We start from the raw sequence: 21,705 nt of genomic DNA, 5'->3' as shown, positions 1-21,705 counted from the left end.
TTATTATATAACGTCAGTTTCAGATACAATTTTTGTATGGGATTTTCTCACCACCTGCAGAAAAAAAAAGTGATTTGCATTCACATAGAATACTAATTTGATTTGGAAAAGTTAATTTTCATTAATAATTTACACTTTAAAACACGTTTTTCCTTCTCAAAAACACATCATAATACTCGCTTCACAAATACAGACTGATCCTTTCAGTTTCAGGGATGCCAGATTATTTTAGATTGCGAAAATATAAAATATATTATCTGCAAGCAAATGTTTTTATTCGATAAATAAGACTATGACAGTAGAACCCTGATTATCTGTATCTGTATCTGTACCTCGATTATTTGTATCTGTATCTATTTCTGTATTGATAAAATATAGTTTCTATGTTTAAACATCATCCCGACTATTCGTGGATAATCGGGATTCTACTGTAACTTCAATTAACACGTGATTTTTTTTCACCTGTGATTTTCCCAGATCTTCTCATTCTCCAAATTTTATAGCGGAGTGTGAAGAAACACACAACTTAGACCCCGCTCGCTAGCGCAAAAAATGACATTCACTCTCTCACCATCACATTGTCAGTTTACTTTGAGGTTTCGATTTGTATCGCGAAAAGTACTGTATTTTGCTATTTTAGGTATTGGGCAGACCTTTATGCGACACGTTTAGTTAGACATTTTTGTAAACATCGAGTTCGGGCCCAAATTATGGCCCCACATTGAAATTCGCCGCCAGACGTCGACGCTGTACCACTCTCATCTTCAATGTCCAATTACAGGTCAAATCGCCTCCAATGCGACACTGAGTGGTTCCTCGGCATGTCGCATTAAATGTAAATTACTGTATCAGTTTTCCAAACCAAAAGCTTTCATTTATGATTCCTACAATTTCAGAAGTTTATGAATTTTAATTGCAATCGCAAAAAAGACTAACAAACATTAAATGTCCGCTTGCAAATCTGGCAACTCAGTCTGAAAGTCCGTGAGGTAAAACGTCATCATCATGCATCCACATGAAATGTCACGATATTGATGCCCGAAAATCAGAAAATCCGGATTTCTGCGTTGTCGGCCATGTTCAGCTGTCATTATGCTCTCAAATGTCATCATATTGTCAATAAATTTGACCGTGTAAGGTCCGCTTTAAACTAAGCATTTAAAGTTTATTATCATTTTTGATTTGGTGCTCCATTCTCAGCAATACATTGCAACTATGATTTCATTGATGTACATCCCAATCCCAGAAAACGCTGTTTGCCTGCTTCATCGTGTTCGACCTCTGTGGTGTATTCTTATTCACTGAAATCTGAGGTTGCACGACATATACTTTCCCTTTTTTCGGCCTGCTAGCCGGCTTAAAAATCGCTCCATTGTCTCTACAATACGCGATGAATCCTTTCCACTGTTTGTTGCGCTCCAATGTTACTGGGTTTCCGACGACGATCAGAAGCGCTCGTGCTCTGGTGAGGGCCACATTCAGTCGTTTGACATTTGCTAGAAAACCAACGCTGTGGCATCGCGATCTGACAGTCGATATCAGCATGATAAGTTTCTCCCGACCCTGATACTGCTCAGTAGATCCTATCTCGATCTCACTCCAGTTGTGTTCATCGCATAGTTTCCTCAAGTAATTAACTTGGCGAGCATACGGTGATATTATTCCAATATCACTCTGCTTAACACGTTTTCCCTTCAAGCCTTCTTTAAGTATATCCTTTATGTAGTGAATTATTAGGTTTGCTTCTTCCACGTTATAAATGCTAGTGGAGCTTGAATCCTTCATGATTTGGCCATCGACCGGGTGAAATATTATTGGAAATGAACGGTTTGGGAGACGGTACCAACCAAGAGCCCATTTCGCCACCTCTTCGGGAGCTTTTGCTCTTAGTTGATTATCGTAGAACATAGAATTTGAAAATCGCAATAACGCTTCGTGAGAACGGTAATTATCGCGTAGCTGGGTAATAATCAGAGAGTTATACCTTCCGAAACAATCCTTCCGGTAAAACTCATGATTCATCATACGTTCTAACATGGAAATACTTTGACTGGTATTTTTGAGAAAATCAAACGTAATGACTGGACCAAGTTGATGAGGATCGCCCGCGAGTACAATAAGTGCGTTGATATTCTTCTCATTCGCTCCGATACCAGCGATGGCTACAAGCACCGATACCTCCTTTGCGCCACCACATTCGTCGATGAAAATATAGTCGAAGTGCTTGTCTGATATATTTGCCTGTGCTAGTCGACCAGCCGTGGTCATCGTACAGACTACTACCCTAGACATATAAATGTCTTCGTAGCATGGTTTACTGTATGATCCACGGATAAGATTGGACGCACCCCTGACATCCACGTCGATTTCGTTTATCTTGCGCTCGCTAGACTTAGCGAAGAAGCGAAATATGTCTTCAGTAGGAATTAACGGCAAAAGTCTGTTGACTATCTCGTTGGCAGCAAAGTTCGATGCTGTCGCGATCAGGATATTAGATTTCGGTCGTAACTTATGAAGCTGACAAACAGCTTCTGTCAGTGTAGCGGTTTTTCCAGTCCCTGGTGGTCCGAACAATAGGTAAGGCGCAGGATACGAGGTACGGTTAACAATGTTTTTTACAGCTTTCATTTGTTCTTCGTTAGAGGACATTCGCTTAAGAAACCATTCAAATCTACCAAAATGTATTAAAATCAATCAAGTTTAACGCAATACGGTTTTATTTTTTACTTACTCTGTAAACTGTTCGTAATTACTTGCTTCAGAGGTCTCAGGGAAGAATAGCTTCTGAATAACAGATTCATCCAGCAATTCTAGTGCACGATACTCTAATCGCAACGCCGTTCTATTGGCACAAAATTGTATTCTTACAACATCCTCGGCAGATATTTTCTTCCTCATGATGATGACAATATTTTTATGGTCCATGCGGTCTATGATACCTCTGATTACTTTTTGTCCGGTTACAGACTCGACCATAACAAGAACTTCTGTTTCCTCTTTGAGCATTAAGGGTTGCTCTTTGAATTGGCCCAGCTATAAAGCAGAAAATAGATTATTCATAGCATTAATCGCGATCGCAAGCTCTTACTGATAGGCTGTACATACGACCGAATTTTTTATCCACTAATTCGGGATTGTTAATACTGTAGCTGAAAAATTGTTGTCTCAGATGCTCGTCCTCTATTTGATTAAGAAGGGTTAACTGCCTTCTATACGTTTCGCTGGATCGAAGGAAAAGTTCTTTTGACTCATTCACTCTGGCTAGAAGTTCAACTTCTTGCTGTCCATAAGCGCCTGCATTCTTGAAATTAGTTCTGTACAAGCACGCGAATATCTTCGGAATTTCAAACATTGGGAGTTCTTGTAGATTAAGTTGAGTTCTGCGAATGATTCATGAGAATAAGTTCGGTAAGTTTGATAGTGATTTAATGTGCATCTAGATTGTTCTTGTTCAAAATTACTGAGTAGACAATTAAAATAAGATACACAATGACGTCTATCTTTGACCAGAAATAAGCTAGGCTACACAAACAAGTCGATTTTTTCGAATAATTACCTCTTAGGTTTTTCACTATTCCGTTTGAAGCGGTATCTCTCGAGTACTTCAACCAATTTGCTTCCATCCGGAATCAGGGCCTGGGCAGTAATATTCAATTCGACGTATTTGGCGTCCGGAAACGGATTGTTGAGTGTAAATTCCTCTTCCCAACTGTAATCGGGACGCATTCGGATCACTTCACCTTCAGGGAAAATAGCCAGGAATTTCTTGTCCGATTTCGTCAAAACTGTGGATCGTAACAAAACGACCACAGCAGATTGATTTTTTACCATGAGCAGAAAGGTTGGCTCCGACCTAGGCAGCTGAACTAATTTTAGCGCAAACACCGATTTCTCAATGGACTTTTGCGTAACTGATGATTCTGAAATTGTGATTACCAAAGTGGAGGTCCTTTGAATGATCCATTGACAAGTAGATCCACAGTTCCTCTTAGAAACTATCTTTTTCGTCGGTAATTTTACACTATTTTGATATTGTTTGTGCGCATCATTTGGTTTCGCGCTTCCACAATTCTTGGAGGATTTCTTGCTTGTGGCTTTCGGGTTTTTCTTGCCATGTTTTTTTCCGCCATCTTCGGTTTTCTGGACGATTGTTTGAATTTGAGCGCAACCGGAAGGCGGTAGACTATTTTTCAATGTCATACTGTCTTTTATGTTTCTATTTGTCTCTGCTGGCACGTCTGTTTTTATTTCCGAAGGTTAATACTTAATAACTGTATGAATTAAAAAAATAGAAGTTGGAAAAAAGATCAATACAGGCACACGTTTGCCTAGTTGCGTATTTTTCTTTCAAATAATGACTTGAGTATCGTTTCCCCGAACCATTGAGCGATGCATACCAGCCTATGTAAAAAAATAACTCTAAATAACACGTTACATTTCGTAGACAATAATTTAAGAGTTTTCGCTGAGCCAAACAACATCCTGAGTTTTCTTTTCCTGTATTTAGTGACTTCTAACACTTTGGCTGGTCCGGCTTCACTTCCTGTCCGAAGGTAGAATGTCGGGAATGAAAACTGAACAAGTGACCTTTAGCGTGGGAGGTACGGGTTTCCGGAGGTGCAACACATTTCTATTGCCTGTTTTTTCAACAATTTTGTTTTGTTTTTATAACGGTGATAGTAAGTTCGATAATAATTTAAGAGATTAATCTATCTCTACAGAAAACAATTTGCTACCCATATCAATGGTACCGTCATCCAGGGGAAAATTGATCATCGGAGTGAAACTGATCAAACGTATTAATGAATACAAACATAAATGTTCAGAGTTATTATTGATCGGTTTCGGGTTTTTCGGGGACAAAATAAATCGTAAAATCTATAATATTACGAGTAATGAAAAAGCTAGATGTTTATTTCTATAGGTTAACAATATAAGTGAAGAACAAAAAAAGCATAGTTTGACAGGTCACACCGCAGGAAAAAAAGGTTGCGCCTATTTTACCGACATCGAAATTGCCGTCTCCCAATACCCCTGCTCAATTACGATGTTCCTGTAATCCAAGGTCTCCACGCAATCTTCGAAATGCTGGTGATGGTAATCCCTTCGTCAAGATATCCGCTTGCTGTTTCTCTGAAGGCACATATTCGATCCTGATGGCCTTAGACTGAATGAGTTCTCGAATAAAACAGTACTTAACATCCACATGCTTCATCCGCTTGCTATCGCGAGGCTCTTTAGCTATCGCAATGCAGGACTGGTTATCTTCATAATACACCAGTGGTCCAATGATGTCTATTCCCAGGTCTTTCAGAATACGAATTAACCAGACGCCTTGACAAGCAGCTGTACATAACGCAACATACTCAGCCTCCGTTGAGGATAAGGCCACTCCTTGCTGCTTCCTAGTCAGCCACGAAACAGTACAGCCGAAAACCTTAAATGTATAACCAGTGATAGACCGCCGGTCATTTACATCGTTTGCCCAATCTGCATCACTGTACGCAAATGCCGTCGCACGTTCATCATCACCTCGGAACTCTAACACCAAGTCCAAGCTACCTTTTATATATCTTAGGATTCTCTTCGCATGAACCCAGTGATCTTCGGTTGGGCAGCTCTGGAACTGACTCATGTAATTGACTGCCGCTGACAAATCCGGTCTTGATGTGAGTGTCACGTACATTAAACACCCAATCAGCTCCCGGTATGGCTTATCAGTACGTTCAGCTTCTTCACCCTTCTTTAGTTTGAGATGACACTCCATAGGTGTAGCCACAGCCTTGCAGTTTTCCATTCCAAACCTCGTTAATAAACTCTCTAGATAACCTCGTTGACTGATTCTCAAGACCCTTTCACTTATGTCACGTTCAATACGCAATCCAAGGAAACTATTCACAGGTCCCATATCGGACATCTCAAACTCCTTCGATAGCTTTATTTTCACTTCGCGAACCAGTTTTGAATCCTTACTAACGACGAGTAAGTCATCCACATAAACCACAATGAATACTCTCTCGGATCCGCTACCACGACAGTAGAGGCATGCGTCATTTTCACTTCGTACAAATCCTAGGCTCACTAGAAACTCATGAAGACGCGCATTCCACGCACGTGAGGCTTGCTTGAGACCATATATCGAACGATTTAACTTGCAAACCAAGCCCTGCTCCTGCTGAAACCCCTCAGGCTGGAGCATAAAAATTTCCTCATCTAACCTACCATTGAGGAAGGCAGTTTTCACATCTAGTTGATGGACTACTAATCTTTGCTGGTTTGCCACTGCCAAAAGTGTTCGCAGTGTATCAAGCCGCGCTACTGGCGCATACGTTTCAGTAAAGTCAAATCCATGGCGTTGAGTGAATCCACGAGCCACCAGTCGCGCTTTGTAGCGCCGCTCACCCTTCACTCCCGGTTTAAGCTTGAATATCCATTTACATGATACTGCTTTCCTGTTCTCAGGGAGTCTCGTCAATGTCCATGTTCGATTGCGGATCAACGAATCCATTTCTTCTTGAACTGCTTTCTCCCAGTGTTTCCAGTCCTCACGCTTTCGTGCATCATTTAATGTGGTCGGTAGATCTTCTACAAAGCCAACAGCACTTAAAGCGAAGCCAGCAAAATCCATGACGTAGTCTTGCTGCCACACTGGAGGTTTTCGCATTCGATTCGTACGAGATTCATTCATCTCCGACTGAGATGACTCTGGATCAGGTAATTCATCTTCAGACTGGCCATTTGCGCTGTCGTCATGCATAATTTCATCACAGGTAGAAAATACTTCGCTAGGATCCACCTCGCTCTCCGACTCCGAATCATCATTATTCTCTATCGTCGGATCAGCTAATCTAATAGCATCATGCTTCACACTGTGCTTGGATTCATCAGCTACAACACAAGCGTTCCTTTCCTCGAACACAACATCTCGAACCACTGCAATCCTTTTCTTCTTAGGATCATATACACGATAGCCGCCAATGCCATAGCCTACGAAAATTCCTTTCCAGGACTTTTCATCTAGCTTTTTCCTCTGTTCTTTAGGAATATGACAGAACGCTGGACATCCGAACACTTTCAAACCAGACACATCTGGTTTCCTTCCGTTCCACAGCTCCGCTGGCGTCTTTTCTCCTATCGCACTAGCTGGACTTCGATTAGTCAAATACGCAGCCGTAAGAATGGCTTCACTCCAAAATTCCTTACTGATTCCAGAACCTATCAGCATCGACCGAGCCTTTTCTATCAGCGTACGGTTCATACGCTCGCTGATTCCATTTTGTTCTGGCGTGTACGGCACAGTATATTCTACTTGGATACCGTTTTCGCGACAGAACTTATCGAAACCGATTCCGCGATACTCGCCGCCATTGTCACAACGAACTCGCGATACGCGTCTCTCGAACTGTGTTTCAGCCACCTTTACGTATTCTTTGAAACACAAGAGTACTTCGTCTTTCGAGGAAATGGGATACACTTTGACAAATCGACTCCAATCATCAATGAAACTGACGAAATATTTCGCTCCTTGATGGCTAACCGGAGTAATCGGCCCACACACATCCGAATGTATGAGCTCTAACACTCGCGTCGAACGTCTACCGATGAAGCTTTTGTCAAAAGGTTTCCGCGTTTGTTTTGCTTTCACACAAGATTCACACAGCACATCATTATGCTCTTTTCCCCGCGACACTATTTCCAATCCGGTTACCATTTCACCATGCGCGAGGACTGTCAAATTCTTCTGACTCAAATGGCCGAATCGTTGGTGCCACAACTCATCATTCTTTCGAATTTGTCCACATGAGTACATCGAACACGCGTTATTCGCACTACCGACCGAGTAGAACTCCAGCTCATATAGCAAATTACCGCGTTTACCAACCGCGACCACTTCCGATCCGCGAAGCACTTTAACTTTCGCATCCTCAAAAATAACCGTCATTCCCGCACTTTCAACTTTTCGCACAGAGAATAAATTGCATCTCGCTTCCGGAATGTACAGCACATTTTTCACAGTGCATTTAATCGTGTTGTTATTGATAACCGAATTCACTATCACTGTTCCATAGTACTCAGCCAAAACGCTTTCTCCACTTTTCACCACAGCGATTTCCATTGGCTGTTGCATTTTTCGTAACTCTACAAAAAGCTTTTTATCGTTCGCAATATGCTCCGTAGCACCGGAATCTATGATCCATCGCACTTTGTTCTCAGCCGCACTAATACCAACAGCAGAAAAACAAATACCACTACTGTTGCCTTCTAGCAAGTTCGCTGAAGGTTTCGAGTGTTGCTTCTTATCACCGTCCTTCTTTTTCTTCTCTGGACACTCCGAAGCTTTATGTCCTACTTTGTGACACGTAAAACACTTTACCTTCTTGTTTGTATTTTTCGGACCGAACCTTGCACTTCCGCCAAACGCCATTGATTCTGTTTTTACAGAGGAACCGGAATTCGTACCCTTCCTTTTAATTTCCTCGTCCAATAGTCGGCATTTGGAAAACTCCAGCGTCAAATTCTCCGCTGGAAGTGTTTCCAACGTCGTCACCACAGTTGAATACTCGTCTCCCATGCTCAGCAATAATCCACACACAACGTCTACCTCCTCCATGACGGCGCCAATCGCCCGCAACTGTCGTACTAGTGATTCGTACCGGAGGAAATGCTGCTGCAGAGATCCACCTTCATATTTCAACTCTTTCAACTGACGGCTCAAGTGCATCCGTTTTGCTACACTCTTCCGCTCAAAGACGCGAGAAAGTGCTTCCCAAATCGCTTTCGGAGTTTCATGTCCCTGCACATATTCAATTTGGCTGTCGCAAATACGAGAAACTATCAAAGACTTACACTTTCGCTGCCTCCTGTGAAGTTTTTCAATTTCTTTCTCTTTAGCTTGTTTTTGCTTAGGAGTGTCTTCTTCGTCGATCACCAAATCCGCCCGATCTCCAATATCCTGCTCAATACACTCTTTGAGTTCATGTTCTTCCAGAGTTATTAGCATCCGATACTTCCAGGAGGGGTAATTGGTGCCATCGAACAGCTGCACTCTAAGTAGCTCTTTCTCCTGCTCCATTTCTCACGATTAACTATTTCCGCGTTACCGAAACTTTACTCGATTATTTCACCGCGTCCACTGGGCCCATAACCTGATCGGTTTCGGGTTTTTCGGGGACAAAATAAATCGTAAAATCTATAATATTACGAGTAATGAAAAAGCTAGATGTTTATTTCTATAGGTTAACAATATAAGTGAAGAACAAAAAAAGCATAGTTTGACAGGTCACACCGCAGGAAAAAAAGGTTGCGCCTATTTTACCGACATCGAAATTGCCGTCTCCCAATAATTATGCATTTTAATTTTAAACTTATTTAATCTGACATGTTTAATAATCATCTGAGGGTTAATTTTGTCAATGGCTCTCAACGAATCATTTATTAACCCTCTACAACCCAATCCCGCCTTAAGATATTTTCTTTCTCTAATTTTCTTAATCCCGCCACGGATTTTCTTCTCAAATTATTCAGGCATTATTTCTAATGTTCACTAGAACGACTTTAGAATATTTTCATCTATCACACATACACATTGGTTTTATGCTGGCAGTTTTCTGCTAGGAGTATTTTATGTTGAAGGTCGGAAACTCTAGATAAAAGCGGAATGGGTTTTTTAGACAAATAAAAAATGTGCAGTTAAATTGAATAAAACAATAATAATATTTTTCTGAATAGCATTTTCGTTTCCATTTTCAACTATTGCAAAGAAACATATTTTCAATGCATCAAAACAATATTTATAGACGCTAAACATATTAAGCCTTATATTATATCCTCATATATTATCACCAAATCCTGAGAAACATAGATTGATCAATTTCACCCCGAAGCTACATTACGCTAAAAATTTTCCAAATCAACGCTTAAAGATTTTTTTGAACAAAACTTTCCATAATGTTTTGTGGCCTTAGTACCAGTACTGATTTCAAACATAATTGGATAAACACCTAACAAAGACTTTAGGAAATATTCACGTTTTTCTGAAAATTGTGATCAATTTGCTCCCGGTTTACGGTAACAAATATTTTTGCGTACAAACTGGTTGATAGGCGTTTTTAACTATTAATTGTGGTAAACGTAGAGTTCATGGTACATGAAAAGCTGTCCACATAACTTAATGGAAATACAGTAGTAGTTCGCTAACTGGGAAATCTTTAACTAGACTGCTCTTCAACCGGGCGTGCGTTAACTGGTCAATAATAGACGCCATAGGGGCTGTCCACATACCACGTGGACAAAAAAAGCACGATTTCAGACACTCCCTTCCCCTCCGTGGACAAGCGTGGATATTTCTTATACCGCTCCTCTTTTGTCCACGCGGATATTTCTAATTATTTTTGGAAAAATAATCGAGAAAATAATTTAATTGCGTTCGAATTTCATTTCATTGCTATTTTCTGTTTTGTTTTTTTTTTTGAAAAAAACAAGAAAATTGAAGGGTTGTTTTCGAACCATGACTGAATAGTTGACGTAGGATTGCTTTAAGATGTTTGTTGTATGTTGAATTTGAATATCTACGAATAATATATGATGCTGTTCAATGAATAAAGAAATGATGATGTTCAAAAAATGAAGTAGTCACAGGTCGAGGTTATGTTACTTGTAATGCTTTATAAGTATGTCTTGCGTTACGTTAGGGAGAGAGAGGGTCCCGGGGGGTCCAGATTCCAATTTTTTTAGCGTTATGTTATTGGGGCACAATGCCATAGTAGCGATTTGTTATTTATTCTTTGATTTTTTCAACATTACCCGGGTTTTTTTTTGGGTATACATCCTACATCTCAAAGTTGTTCAGTCATTTCGTCATGAATTTACAAAATGTTCTGCAGGGAATTGTTTCACGCTCGTTTGCGTTAAGTTCTCGTTTTACAAGTATACCAAGATCCGATCCCAAGATCGCAAACCACATTTCCTTTTAACTCACTCTTGTCGATAATCTGAAAAAATGCTACAGTTAGGCGGTTTGCACGCCGGAGCAATAAGCAACTAGCAAGCAGCAAAACGCAATATACAACAGACAACATATTTTGTTGTACTTCGCATTGAGTTGGTATGCGAAGTACAACAAAATATGTATAACAAAAAAATATATATATAACAAAATAAAAACGCCTGACATTGGTTGTGTCCCATTCACCCGAATCCACTCACCCGAAACACGTTTACCCGAAGCACGTTCACCCGAATGTAACAAATATCCGAATGGACATTTACCCGAATGCAGCAAATACCCCGTACCCCGTAACGTTTACCCGACACATAAAACATAAAAACATAAAAAATATAAAGCATAGATGCCATTGTTCAACTCCACCGAAACTCCTTTTGCGCAGACTGTATTCCAATGGGTGATGGGTGGACGAACACTCGTGTGATTGTTGGGTATGCGGGTATAACGCACAATTCGAATGATGAACAATTTCGATACTGCGGCACAAACTACGTTTAATTTCTAACAAATATTTACATTTTATTCTAATATAACAAAAACTCTACAATAACATGGATGACAATTCAACTGGACTGACTGGACAATCTTTTCCTTCTCATCTGCCTCTCTATTGCTTCTGCCTTTTTTCCACAACAAAACAAAAAGAACAAAACTAAGCTATTCACATACATACAAGGCACTTACAGTCGCTACCAATTGTGAAGACTCTTCGTTCTCGGGATATTTCAATTGCGATGTGACTCTTTAGCATAGTAGAATAGTATACCAGTGATGTAGTGCTGGGTGGATGATAGCTTTCCAACAGCCATGAAAATGTGAAAAGAACTTATAAGAAAAAATGGTATTTACCACCGCAGCGCAGTTTTTATCATGAACTTATTATTTCGTGATGAAATTTATTCTGAGGTCAATGTAAGGGGGCGTAGGCCCCATTTCACGGGGATAAGGAACCGGGGCGGCACCAAGCCGGCGAGGTGATGCAATCCGAGTCGGCCGCCGATCCGCCGTCGGAAGCGGCGACCTCTCGCAAGCAAACCTGTGTTCCACCGATTGCCCGGTTTGTTTCAACCATAGGAGACGATCCTTTAGTCAGGACGGCATACGTTTACCTGGTGCATTACGTTTTCCAGGCTAATTATGTATATCATTTTGATTGCCTGGTTACAAACGTGATGCACCAGATAAAGGTATGCTAACTAGAGGATCGTCTCATATGTTTAAAACACAGGTTTGCTTGCGGCGGCTTGAGGCTTGAGGAAATGAACGTACAAGATAAATGTCATCTTTATATAACACTCATCAGAAATAAATACTCAAATGCTTCTTAATAAAAAAAATTGCGTATTATTCGAATATATCCTTTTTTCGGGTAAGTGTCACATTCGGATAGATGTTACATTCGGGTAATTGTTACATTCGCGTGACTGTCTCATTCGGGTAAATGTTACATTCGGGTAACTGTAACATTCGGGTAATTGTTGCATTCGGGTAAAGTGTCGGTTCGGGTAGATGTTACATTCGGGTAGATGTCGCATTCGGGTATTTCTTACATTCGGCGAGTGGAATTCGGGTGAATGCCTTTCGGGTGAGCGGGTTTCGGGTAAATATGACACAATCCTGACATTATGCAAACAATCTGCTTGATGAACGAAACTTGCCAAATTATGGGCGATAAGTTTGCAAAAATGGTTACAAATTTAATATTCAAACTATTGCCGTCACAACTTTTTCCCACCTTTCTGGCAATTCACGGATCCCTTTGCGGAAATTATCGGCCGGTTTGTCGGCCAACCACGAATCGGTCCAATTTTCGACTTCAACAAAATTGGAGAAGTGCTGGTCAACCAGGCCATGTTGCATCGATCGAACAATGTAATCGGACGGAGCAATGGCTGGAGAATACGGCGAGTGGGATAGGAACTCCCAATTCAGCGTTTCCAAGTATGTTTCGACCGGTTTCGCAACATGTGGCTGAGCATTGTCTTGCTGCAAAATAGCTTTATCGTGTCTGTGCTCGAATTGTGGCCGTTTTTTCTTCAGTGCACGGCTCAAACGCATCAATTGTCGTCGATAGAGGTCCCCCGTAATCGTTTCATTCAGTTTCAGCCGCGAATGTTCCGCACGGTCTTCGATGTTGGTGCATGGCCGAGTATCCATACGTTGCTCGACGTTTAGGATTGTCGTAATTGACCCACTTTTCATCGCCAGTAACGATTCGATGCAAAAACTCTTTGTTTTATGCCGTTCAAGCAGTTGTTAGCACGTGAAAAAACGGTGTTCGACGTCTCGTGGCTTCAATTCATAGGGAACCCAATGTCCTATCTTTCGGATCATTCCCACTACTTTTGAACGATCGGATATGGTTTACTGAGCTACTCCAAGTATATCTGCAAGTTCTTGTCGCATTTGTGACGGACCTAGATCGAGCTAAGCCTCCAATACTTTATTTTCAAAACTTTTTTGGCGGTCCGCAACGTTCTTCGTCTTTCAAATTCAAAATTACCACTTTTAAACCGTGCAAATCACGTCTGATACGTTCGTTCAGTTGGAGCATGGTCGCCATGAACTTCCATCAAAATGCTAGACTTTCCACAGCTTTTTTTCATATTGAAATAATGAAGTAACACTCCCCGCAAAAACACTCTCGTTGGTAGGAATTTCGACATATTCGAAGTGACAAAAACTATGTTGTTTACGCCTCAACTTTTTGACATATACTGCAAAAGACGCGCAAAGACAGTAGCTTTCCAACAAATGTCTGGAAATTTGATTCACTGGAATAATAATCATGTTATGCCATCTGTTGTAAAACCGAAGAAACTTACCGGTACACCTAATATTTGAATTAAAGTTCTGCTGTCAAAAATGTGAGCGGCATTCGAATATAATTTGAGACGTTAGAAAAATTCACATTATTTTCGCATGACAAAAACGCTTGATGAAATTGCGTGAAATTCTAGTGGAAATTTTTTGTATGTACAATTTCACGATGTTCAAGACTGATAAAATGCAATTAGGGTACGGTGACAATGCTTCGGAGTACATACGAAAACTTGATTGTACGATAACTGACAAAAAGAAACTTTAATGTAAATTTCATTGCAATTATTATCATAGCTGGTAATTTCAATATTAATCTGTTTGATGAACAAAACATAAAGTGACTAATGGATTATTTAGGATTAAAACAAACTGTTTGTGAAGCCACACGAATTACCCAGTACAGAAGAACATTCATTGACCACTTGTATACAAATTTTGACACGGTTCAATCATCTACCGTTGATGAACTGAAAACAACAGATCACGAAACGATATTTATCAGTTTCAATAATAATGATTGTGAATTAAATGATAGAGTTTTGATTAAGTGCTGAAGACATTATTCGAAGGAAGCATTGTGTGAGCTTGTCACTAGGAGCTAAGATTCTCATCCGGTATCGGGTGATTTCGAAACCAGGGCATCTTTTCTTACTAATTCTCTGCGAACAAGTATTAAAAACATTGTTAAACAGAAATTGGTCGGCCTGAAAACACAAACTTTGGTATTATCTTGACTTAGTGCGAATAAACCGTACGAGGGATAGATGTTACAAAAGTTTCGTATAACTTATAGAGTTGCTCGTAATGATTTTTCGATATCCTTGAAAAAAGTCAGAACGCATCATATCCAGAGTAAGATTATTCAGAACAGGAATAATAGCAAACAGTTGTCCGCGATCCATAACTTTCGGAATCTCAGTTGTAACATCAGAGAATAAGTTTAGCTCATATTTCGTTTACAGTGTTTCACTCATTAATTAAAGTATTGATTTGTTTAGTGAATCGTCAGGTTAGTACAGCCGACGGCCAGTAGATGTAAACTGGATTTTTTCGTCAATTTTGACGTCAAAGCTAAAGTTGTTCATGATTGTTTTCATGTCATTGATAGATGATAGATGATGCATTGAGAATTGGGCACGTGCCCCAAGTTTTGAAGGAATCGTTGGTGGTTCCAATTCAGAAAACTGCTGTCTGGAGGAGGCGATCTGGCGTAGTGGTAACATCCATACCTCTCACGCTGAGGGTCATGAGTTCCATTCTCACTCCCGACATTCTTCTAATATGGAAGTAACCGTGGCGAACCAGCCAAAAATGTTGAAAGTCACTGTAGTAGAGAAAAAAAATTGCTGGGACGATTAAATCCGAAAAGTTTCGTCCTATCAATTTTTTTGCACACAACTGAAAAAAATGCTAGAATTAGTTGTTAAAAGACAGCTGGTGAATTATATGAATAATAACTCCTTGCTGGCACCAGAGCAATCGGGATATCGGGAATCACATTCCTGTGAAACCGCTCTGAAGCTGGTGTTAGCTGAATGGAAGGAATATATCGAGAATAAAGAAGCGGTAATTGAAGTGTTCTTGGATCTGAAGCGCGCATTAGAAACTATTTCCAGGCCATTGTTGTTACAGACTCTGCGGCGCTTTGGTTTAGAAGTTTCGGCATTTAAATGGTTTGAATGTTATTTGCGTAATCGAATGCAGATGATTGTTTTTGGTAACACTGTTACTGAACCAATAGCTAGTACATTTGGTGTTCCACAAGGAAGCGTGTTAGGGCGTATTTTGTTCATAATGTACATAAATGACATGAAACGAGTCTTACGTTTTTGTGATATAAATTCATTTGCTGACAATACAGTTCTGTTCATAGTTCTGTTGGAATCAGCAGAATTGCACTTAAACGGGAATACTATATATAATACCTGGTTGAACTATAAGCAGTTAACTAAAGTTGGAAAAACCAAGTACATGGTATTTTCTTCGAGATATTACAGCACCGAGCGTTTTGTACAGATGACACATGGGCTAATGTTCATTCATTCTTTACCCTGCTAGTGAAACACAAATGTTGATGTTACAACGTTCACAAAATAAAGAAATGCATTTGATTTTGCATTGTAGCAGATTCACTTTCTCAGCTCTCATGCTAGACACTCTTCAATGACTATCTGTGAAGCAAAGGATGGTGTATTTATCCATGGTGTTCGTCTCTAAATTCATAAATGGATTGCTGCCTCGATATTTGTGTGATCGAATTGAAAGAGGAAGTGATATTCACCAATATAATACTAGAAATGTTGATGAAGTACGAACGCCAAACTTTTTAAGTAGAGTTGCACAAAACTCCATTTTTTTAGGGTGTTACTTATTTCAATTCGATGCCTAAAGGGTGTGTCACATCAAATTGCATCACGAAAAAAACGCTGTAGAAATTTAATTTTTAGGAATTATATCTTCAGCTTTCGCTAATAATCAGATAAGAGTGTATAGATCACGTTGGCCATGCTTCACTGTCAATTTTTCGTAAATTTGGAAAAATGACGTCGAACGAAAAAGAGCGTCGTGAATCAATCCTGTGCACTCATTTCGAGAATCCGGAGTTGTCACATCGGGACATCGGTAAGATGCTGGGAATCGTCCAATCCACGGTCAGCAGAGTACTAAAACGATACTTCGAGAACCCAACCATCGACCGGAAGGTGAAGAACGGCAAAAATGGATGCTCCGTCAGTGAAAAAGATCACAAGCGCGTAGTTAAGCAGTTTAGACGTGATCCGAGAAGTTCGGTCCGGGATGTCGCCAATAAGCTGAATTTGTCAAGTTCATTCGTCCAGCGGACCAAGCAGCGGGAGGGCCTGCGTACATACAAGGTTCAGAAGGCTCCTAACCGCGACGAAGAAGCCCGGAAGCTGTACACCGAAATGCTGACGAAGCCGCATTGCCTGGTAATGGACGACGAAACCTACGTCAAAGCGGACTTTCGTCAGCTGCCGGGCCTGTTGTTCTTCTCCGCAGAGGACAAATTCAGCGTTCCGGAGGAGATTCGCAAGCAGAAACTATCCAAGTTTGCCAAAAAGTACATGGTGTGGCAAGCGATCTGCTCTTGCGGAAAGCGGAGCGCCCCCTTCGTGATGACCGGTACGGTAAACGGGCAGGTTTACCTTAAGGAGTGCCTACAGAAGCTCTTACTACCACTATTGAAGCAGCACGAGAGCCCGACCATCTTCTGGCCGGATCTCGCTTCGTGCCACTATTCAAAGGACGTGTTTGAATGGTACGAAGCCAACGGGGTCACCTTCGTGCCAAAGGAAATGAACCCGCCCAACGCGCCGGAGCTTCGCCCAATAGAGAAATATTGGGCGATTATGAAGCAGGCCCTCCGGAAGAACCCAAAAGTTGTCAAATCGGAGGCGGACTTCAAGAGAAAATGGATTTCTGTTCAAAAAAAAACTACGACCTGACGTTGTACAGAACCTTATGGACGGGGTAAAGAGGAAGGTGCGAGCATACGGGCTTGGGCTCGAAGTATGAATAAAAAGAAAATACCAAAAGTTGTTTAATAGTTTTTATTTTACTGTCTAAAATTTTCAAAAGGATCGGTCTACTGGGCGAATTTCTACAGCGTTTTTTCCGTGATGCAATTTGATGTGACACACCCTTTACGCACATTAAAAGAGCAACTGCAACAGCTGATTTTAAACGGCAGTGCATTTCACATGTCAAAAATGTAATATGTATGTTGAAATTGTAATTGACAAAGTTGATTTCAACTAATATACAAGAAAGAACTGCCATCTTCGTCTCAATGATAATGATGGATGTTTCACATGTTTTTAGAAATTGAAAAAAAAATTGTATGTAGTCTACATTAGATTGAGCACGCGCGTAATTGCAGCCATGATAAATCTAAATTGTGATAGCGATTGAAAGATAGTGGAGTTTTCTCTTATAGTGGATACAAATGAGAACAACTATGATTGAGGTTTGGTTGAAGATCGAGAGAGTGATTTCTGAAGGATCAAGCGACAACCGTCAAAATGAACGGAAAGGCGTCAACCTGAAATTCATCCAACGGCTGAAATGTTTGATTAATCTGGAGATCAGAACAGTTTGTCTGACAAATTTGGCAGTCATGTTTCAGTGAACTCAGAAGATGCTATGGGATGGCATTACGGGACAACAAACGCGTCTTTGTGTTATTGTTATTAGATAAAACAGAAATATTTACTGCTTACTTCTTACAAGCATTTCAAAGAAACTTGTGAATCGATAAAGCTGAGTGAATGTCTAATATCACAAAGAGGAGATTTCATATCTGTAGATTCAATCAGTTTATTTTTTTTGCCACACTGGTCATGTTTTTCAAATAAATTATCAGTTAGATAATCGACTAACTCAAACCTATGTAGGGGAATTAGGTGGGACCTTCATTATTATATTAACTATTTTTTCACTCGAAGCAGAAAATTTCGAACGAAGCGAGGGGAAGTAATGTAACCAAACCAATAAAATCCTATGTAAGTCTTCACTTCTCACGATTGCATACGATTCGAGCGGTCAGCGTATAAAGCTGCAAGCAATGTAACCGCCGCCTTAGAAACATTACACCGTACAGGTGACTACCTTTTTAGTCAAATCAGAGCGTTCATAAGCGCAGGAGTTTTTTTCAGTGACAATCAAACAATTCATTGAAGCTCCCCTCAGTTTAACTGGACGATTCCAGCCCAGTTAGCGAACAAGTACTGTAGAAGCCTCTTTTTCTGCTCTAAAATAAGAAAAAAAAAGTGGTTTAGGCTCATCGAGTGCTCTTAAAAGGTGATGTTGAGGTCGCTATTGGTAAAACAACGTGAATGGTCACACTTATTCGAGAATTAGGATTTTCTTTCAAGGAAACAATATCGTCTTTGGCCCATAGACGTTCAATATTATTGCGCAATATTCTGGTTTGTGCAATATAATTGCTCGTCTAGGGGCTTCAATATTGCCCCTAAACGAATCGCGCAAAAATATTGAACGTCTATGGGCCGCTTTAGCTTAGCTTTTAGCAAGTACATTTTTACAGGAAATGAAATTCGAGAACCTGAGAAGCCATAAGAGTTTATTTTCATTATACTTGACGATAACAAATGGAAGAAAAAATCTCTGTACTTGTCCCATATCAGGCATATCGCTGCCAAGTTAGAAAAATTCAGTAGAACTTCTCAATTTGATATTACAAAATAGCGAATAAGTTTTTTAACATTACATTGATCCAGCCTAAATCAAAACTAGTTGAAGTTATGATAATCGTTGTGAATAAAAAAATAATGAAAAAGGTCTACAGTGATGAGCAACACAACGGCATATGCATCGTTATGACTCAACCTGTATATATCAAACACAACACGTTTGAATTGCACTCGAATAATATTTCTAATATACAAAAATGTATTATTTGTTTAATTTTGAATATGGTTGAAATTTTTGAAATATTACGGAATGTTTGGCTTGAAGAAATTGTCTTACATTATATTCTGTGTATTCTAATTATCACAATTTCTAACACTAATTTCACATTAAACAATTAGGTACGTGCCGAGAGCACTAAACACGAAACAGTGCACTGATGCAGTTCAACCGGTCTACTGATAGGTTTGCACTTCAAATAGTCAACAACAAACATACAACCACCTGCCAATATACAGGGATAGATCTAGGTAACGAGCGACAACGCTGTTTCACTAAATTATCGTATAGAAATAAACGTTCATGAACAGTATCATTGATAATCGTTAATCCTTGAGCAGTAAACAGATCCTTTTGATTGAACCATTTATATCCAATTTAATCATTAAATCTACTTACAAACGTATAATGTTCTTCAAAAAAATCACTCAATCACACCCATACTATTTGGGAACCGGAATGTCTCATATGAGACTACCCACCGAACTGTTCCAACTGAGGACTGAATAAATGGGAATAGCTTTCTGCCAGATATGTTTTCTGCTGACATCGGCGTGAATTACTTTGCTTGCGTTTTCAAGCGGCCAGAGATGATGCTGGTTTCAGCATTGCCTATCAATTCGACGAAAGATTTACTTTGTGATAAAGCAAGCAAAATGTACGACCGTGAAAACAAAACTAAGGATTTGTGTGATTATCGATCAACTTATCCAAGCGAAGTTATTTCCACTTTCGTAATAAGTGCGGCGATTTGGGAATTATCCAAACATTTGGATCTTAATAAAACATCGTTCTCAATGATGAGTTCACGGAAGCTTCCAATGTCTTCAGTATATGGGGATCCCCTGGCGTATTGGATTGAAGCTTTGATGAAAAGCATTTGTTTGGAAAATACGTGTACGATCGGAAACAGGATAGACACGTAATGATGGCTGAACATGAAGCCCCAATTAGTTTAATTGATAGAAGTTATACAAAAGCGAACTATTTACAGTTGGTTGGAAGGAATGGCGCGAATATGAGTAGAAATAAAAATTTTCTCTTAATACAATAAAGAGAATAATGTTGAAAATGATTACTGGAACGTTGCTCAACACGCCACTATAATATGTATGCATGCAATGTTGAATTTCATTCTGTATGAACGCATTGAATATTATACGTTTACCCATATACATGTTGATCGTTTTCCGAGCGTTGCACTTCCGCTCTGTATATACGAATGAAAATTATGAAATTGCACGTTTGTACAACAGTTAACTAACTTTTTCTGTGCCTTATCATCGACGCTCCCTTATCCTCTAATTTTTTCCCATGTTGTGTGTGAACCACTGCGTCCATTATTTATACTACACTTCAAGCTTATCTACTGCTTATTGATGAAGGAGTAGACTAAAAGCTCTATCGAGATTGGTGCCAATCACTAATAATATTTGTTGGGAGGACAACCCTGACGAGCAACGTACATCGAGTCGGAGGCTCGCCATTTGACAGCTGTCAGATCGGCCGATGTCGACCGTGCTCGATAAGCGGAGACGTCGCTCAACTCTTTCTCTGGTGTGTGGCGCGTCATCGGGAAAGGTCACGTTTATAGATTGCACATAGTCTCATATTTTAATAAAGTTTTAATTTGTTTGGTATATAACCGCGTGCATTTTTATTACAACAATATGTTTGATAAAATTTATAATCCTGATCGGCGACGCAGACCAAATTTCCTTGGGCTCCAGAATAGCTTTATCAAGGTGTTGAAGTCTGCGTCTAATTAGAGCTCCACAGTTACAGAGCAAATCTTCCGAGGTTTCGCTTTCGGCATTACAAAAGCGACAAATATCATCTTGTGCTAAACCTATGTTTTTAAGATGGTATTTACTCGGACAGTGCCCTGTTTCAAGACCAGTGAATGTGCTGAAGTCTTTCTCATTAAGGCTCAGCAGTTGTTGAGTAATTTTAATACTCCGCGTAATAAATTTTCTCGCCTGTTTAAGTTTTGCATCCATTCAATTGGCTGTCACTTCCCGGCCTTCCCATTTATTCAGCTCACTTTTCAACACACAGTCAGAAAATTCACAGAATGGTTCTGGACCAGTGAATGGTGAATTTGAGCCGTTCCTGGCAAGTTCATCTGTTCGCTCGTTGCCCTCTATGCCGTAATGGCCAGGAATCCAGTACAGTTGTACCGAACTTATTTGACTTAATTACCGTAAAAAGGAAATGCATTCCCGGACAATTTTGAAAAGCATTTAGAAGCATTTAGAGCTTTAAGTGCCGCTTGACTGTCTGAGAATATGCAGATGTTAGCATGTCTATATTTCCTTTTGAGGCAGATATTTAAACATTCTATTATTGCAACTATTTCTGCCTGAAAAACTGTTGACCAGTTTCCCATAGCCACATAGATTTTTGTTCTGGGACCATACATTCCGGGA

General features: G+C 39.9%; 1 protein-coding gene across 3 annotated transcripts; it reads right to left on the bottom strand.

The window, feature by feature from the left end:
* Positions 1-1,146: 1,146 nt before the first annotated feature.
* Positions 1,147-19,772, bottom strand: LOC129767927 (putative helicase mov-10-B.1). 3 transcript variants are annotated; one of them, XM_055769219.1, is made up of 5 exons: positions 19,676-19,772; positions 3,557-4,271; positions 3,089-3,380; positions 2,732-3,033; positions 1,147-2,671 (listed from the first exon to the last, which is right to left on the bottom strand). In XM_055769219.1, exons 2-5 carry the CDS (start codon positions 4,198-4,200, stop codon positions 1,222-1,224), a joined length of 2,688 nt encoding a protein of 895 aa, XP_055625194.1. In that variant the 5' UTR covers positions 4,201-4,271; positions 19,676-19,772; the 3' UTR covers positions 1,147-1,221. The 3 variants fall into 3 exon arrangements, with proteins under 3 accessions (XP_055625194.1, XP_055625196.1, XP_055625195.1); XM_055769221.1 differs by having other exon boundaries at positions 3,557-3,920; positions 19,676-19,760; XM_055769220.1 differs by lacking the exon at positions 19,676-19,772 and adding an exon at positions 19,337-19,443.
* Between the last annotated feature and the right edge of the window lie 1,933 nt (positions 19,773-21,705).

The sequence above is a fragment of the Toxorhynchites rutilus genome, chromosome 2 (assembly GCF_029784135.1).
Source record: "Toxorhynchites rutilus septentrionalis strain SRP chromosome 2, ASM2978413v1, whole genome shotgun sequence".
Lineage (NCBI taxonomy): Eukaryota > Metazoa > Arthropoda > Insecta > Diptera > Culicidae > Toxorhynchites > Toxorhynchites rutilus.
The sequence above is the reverse complement of the archived record's forward strand: the minus strand, read 5'-3'. Positions and strand labels throughout refer to the sequence as shown.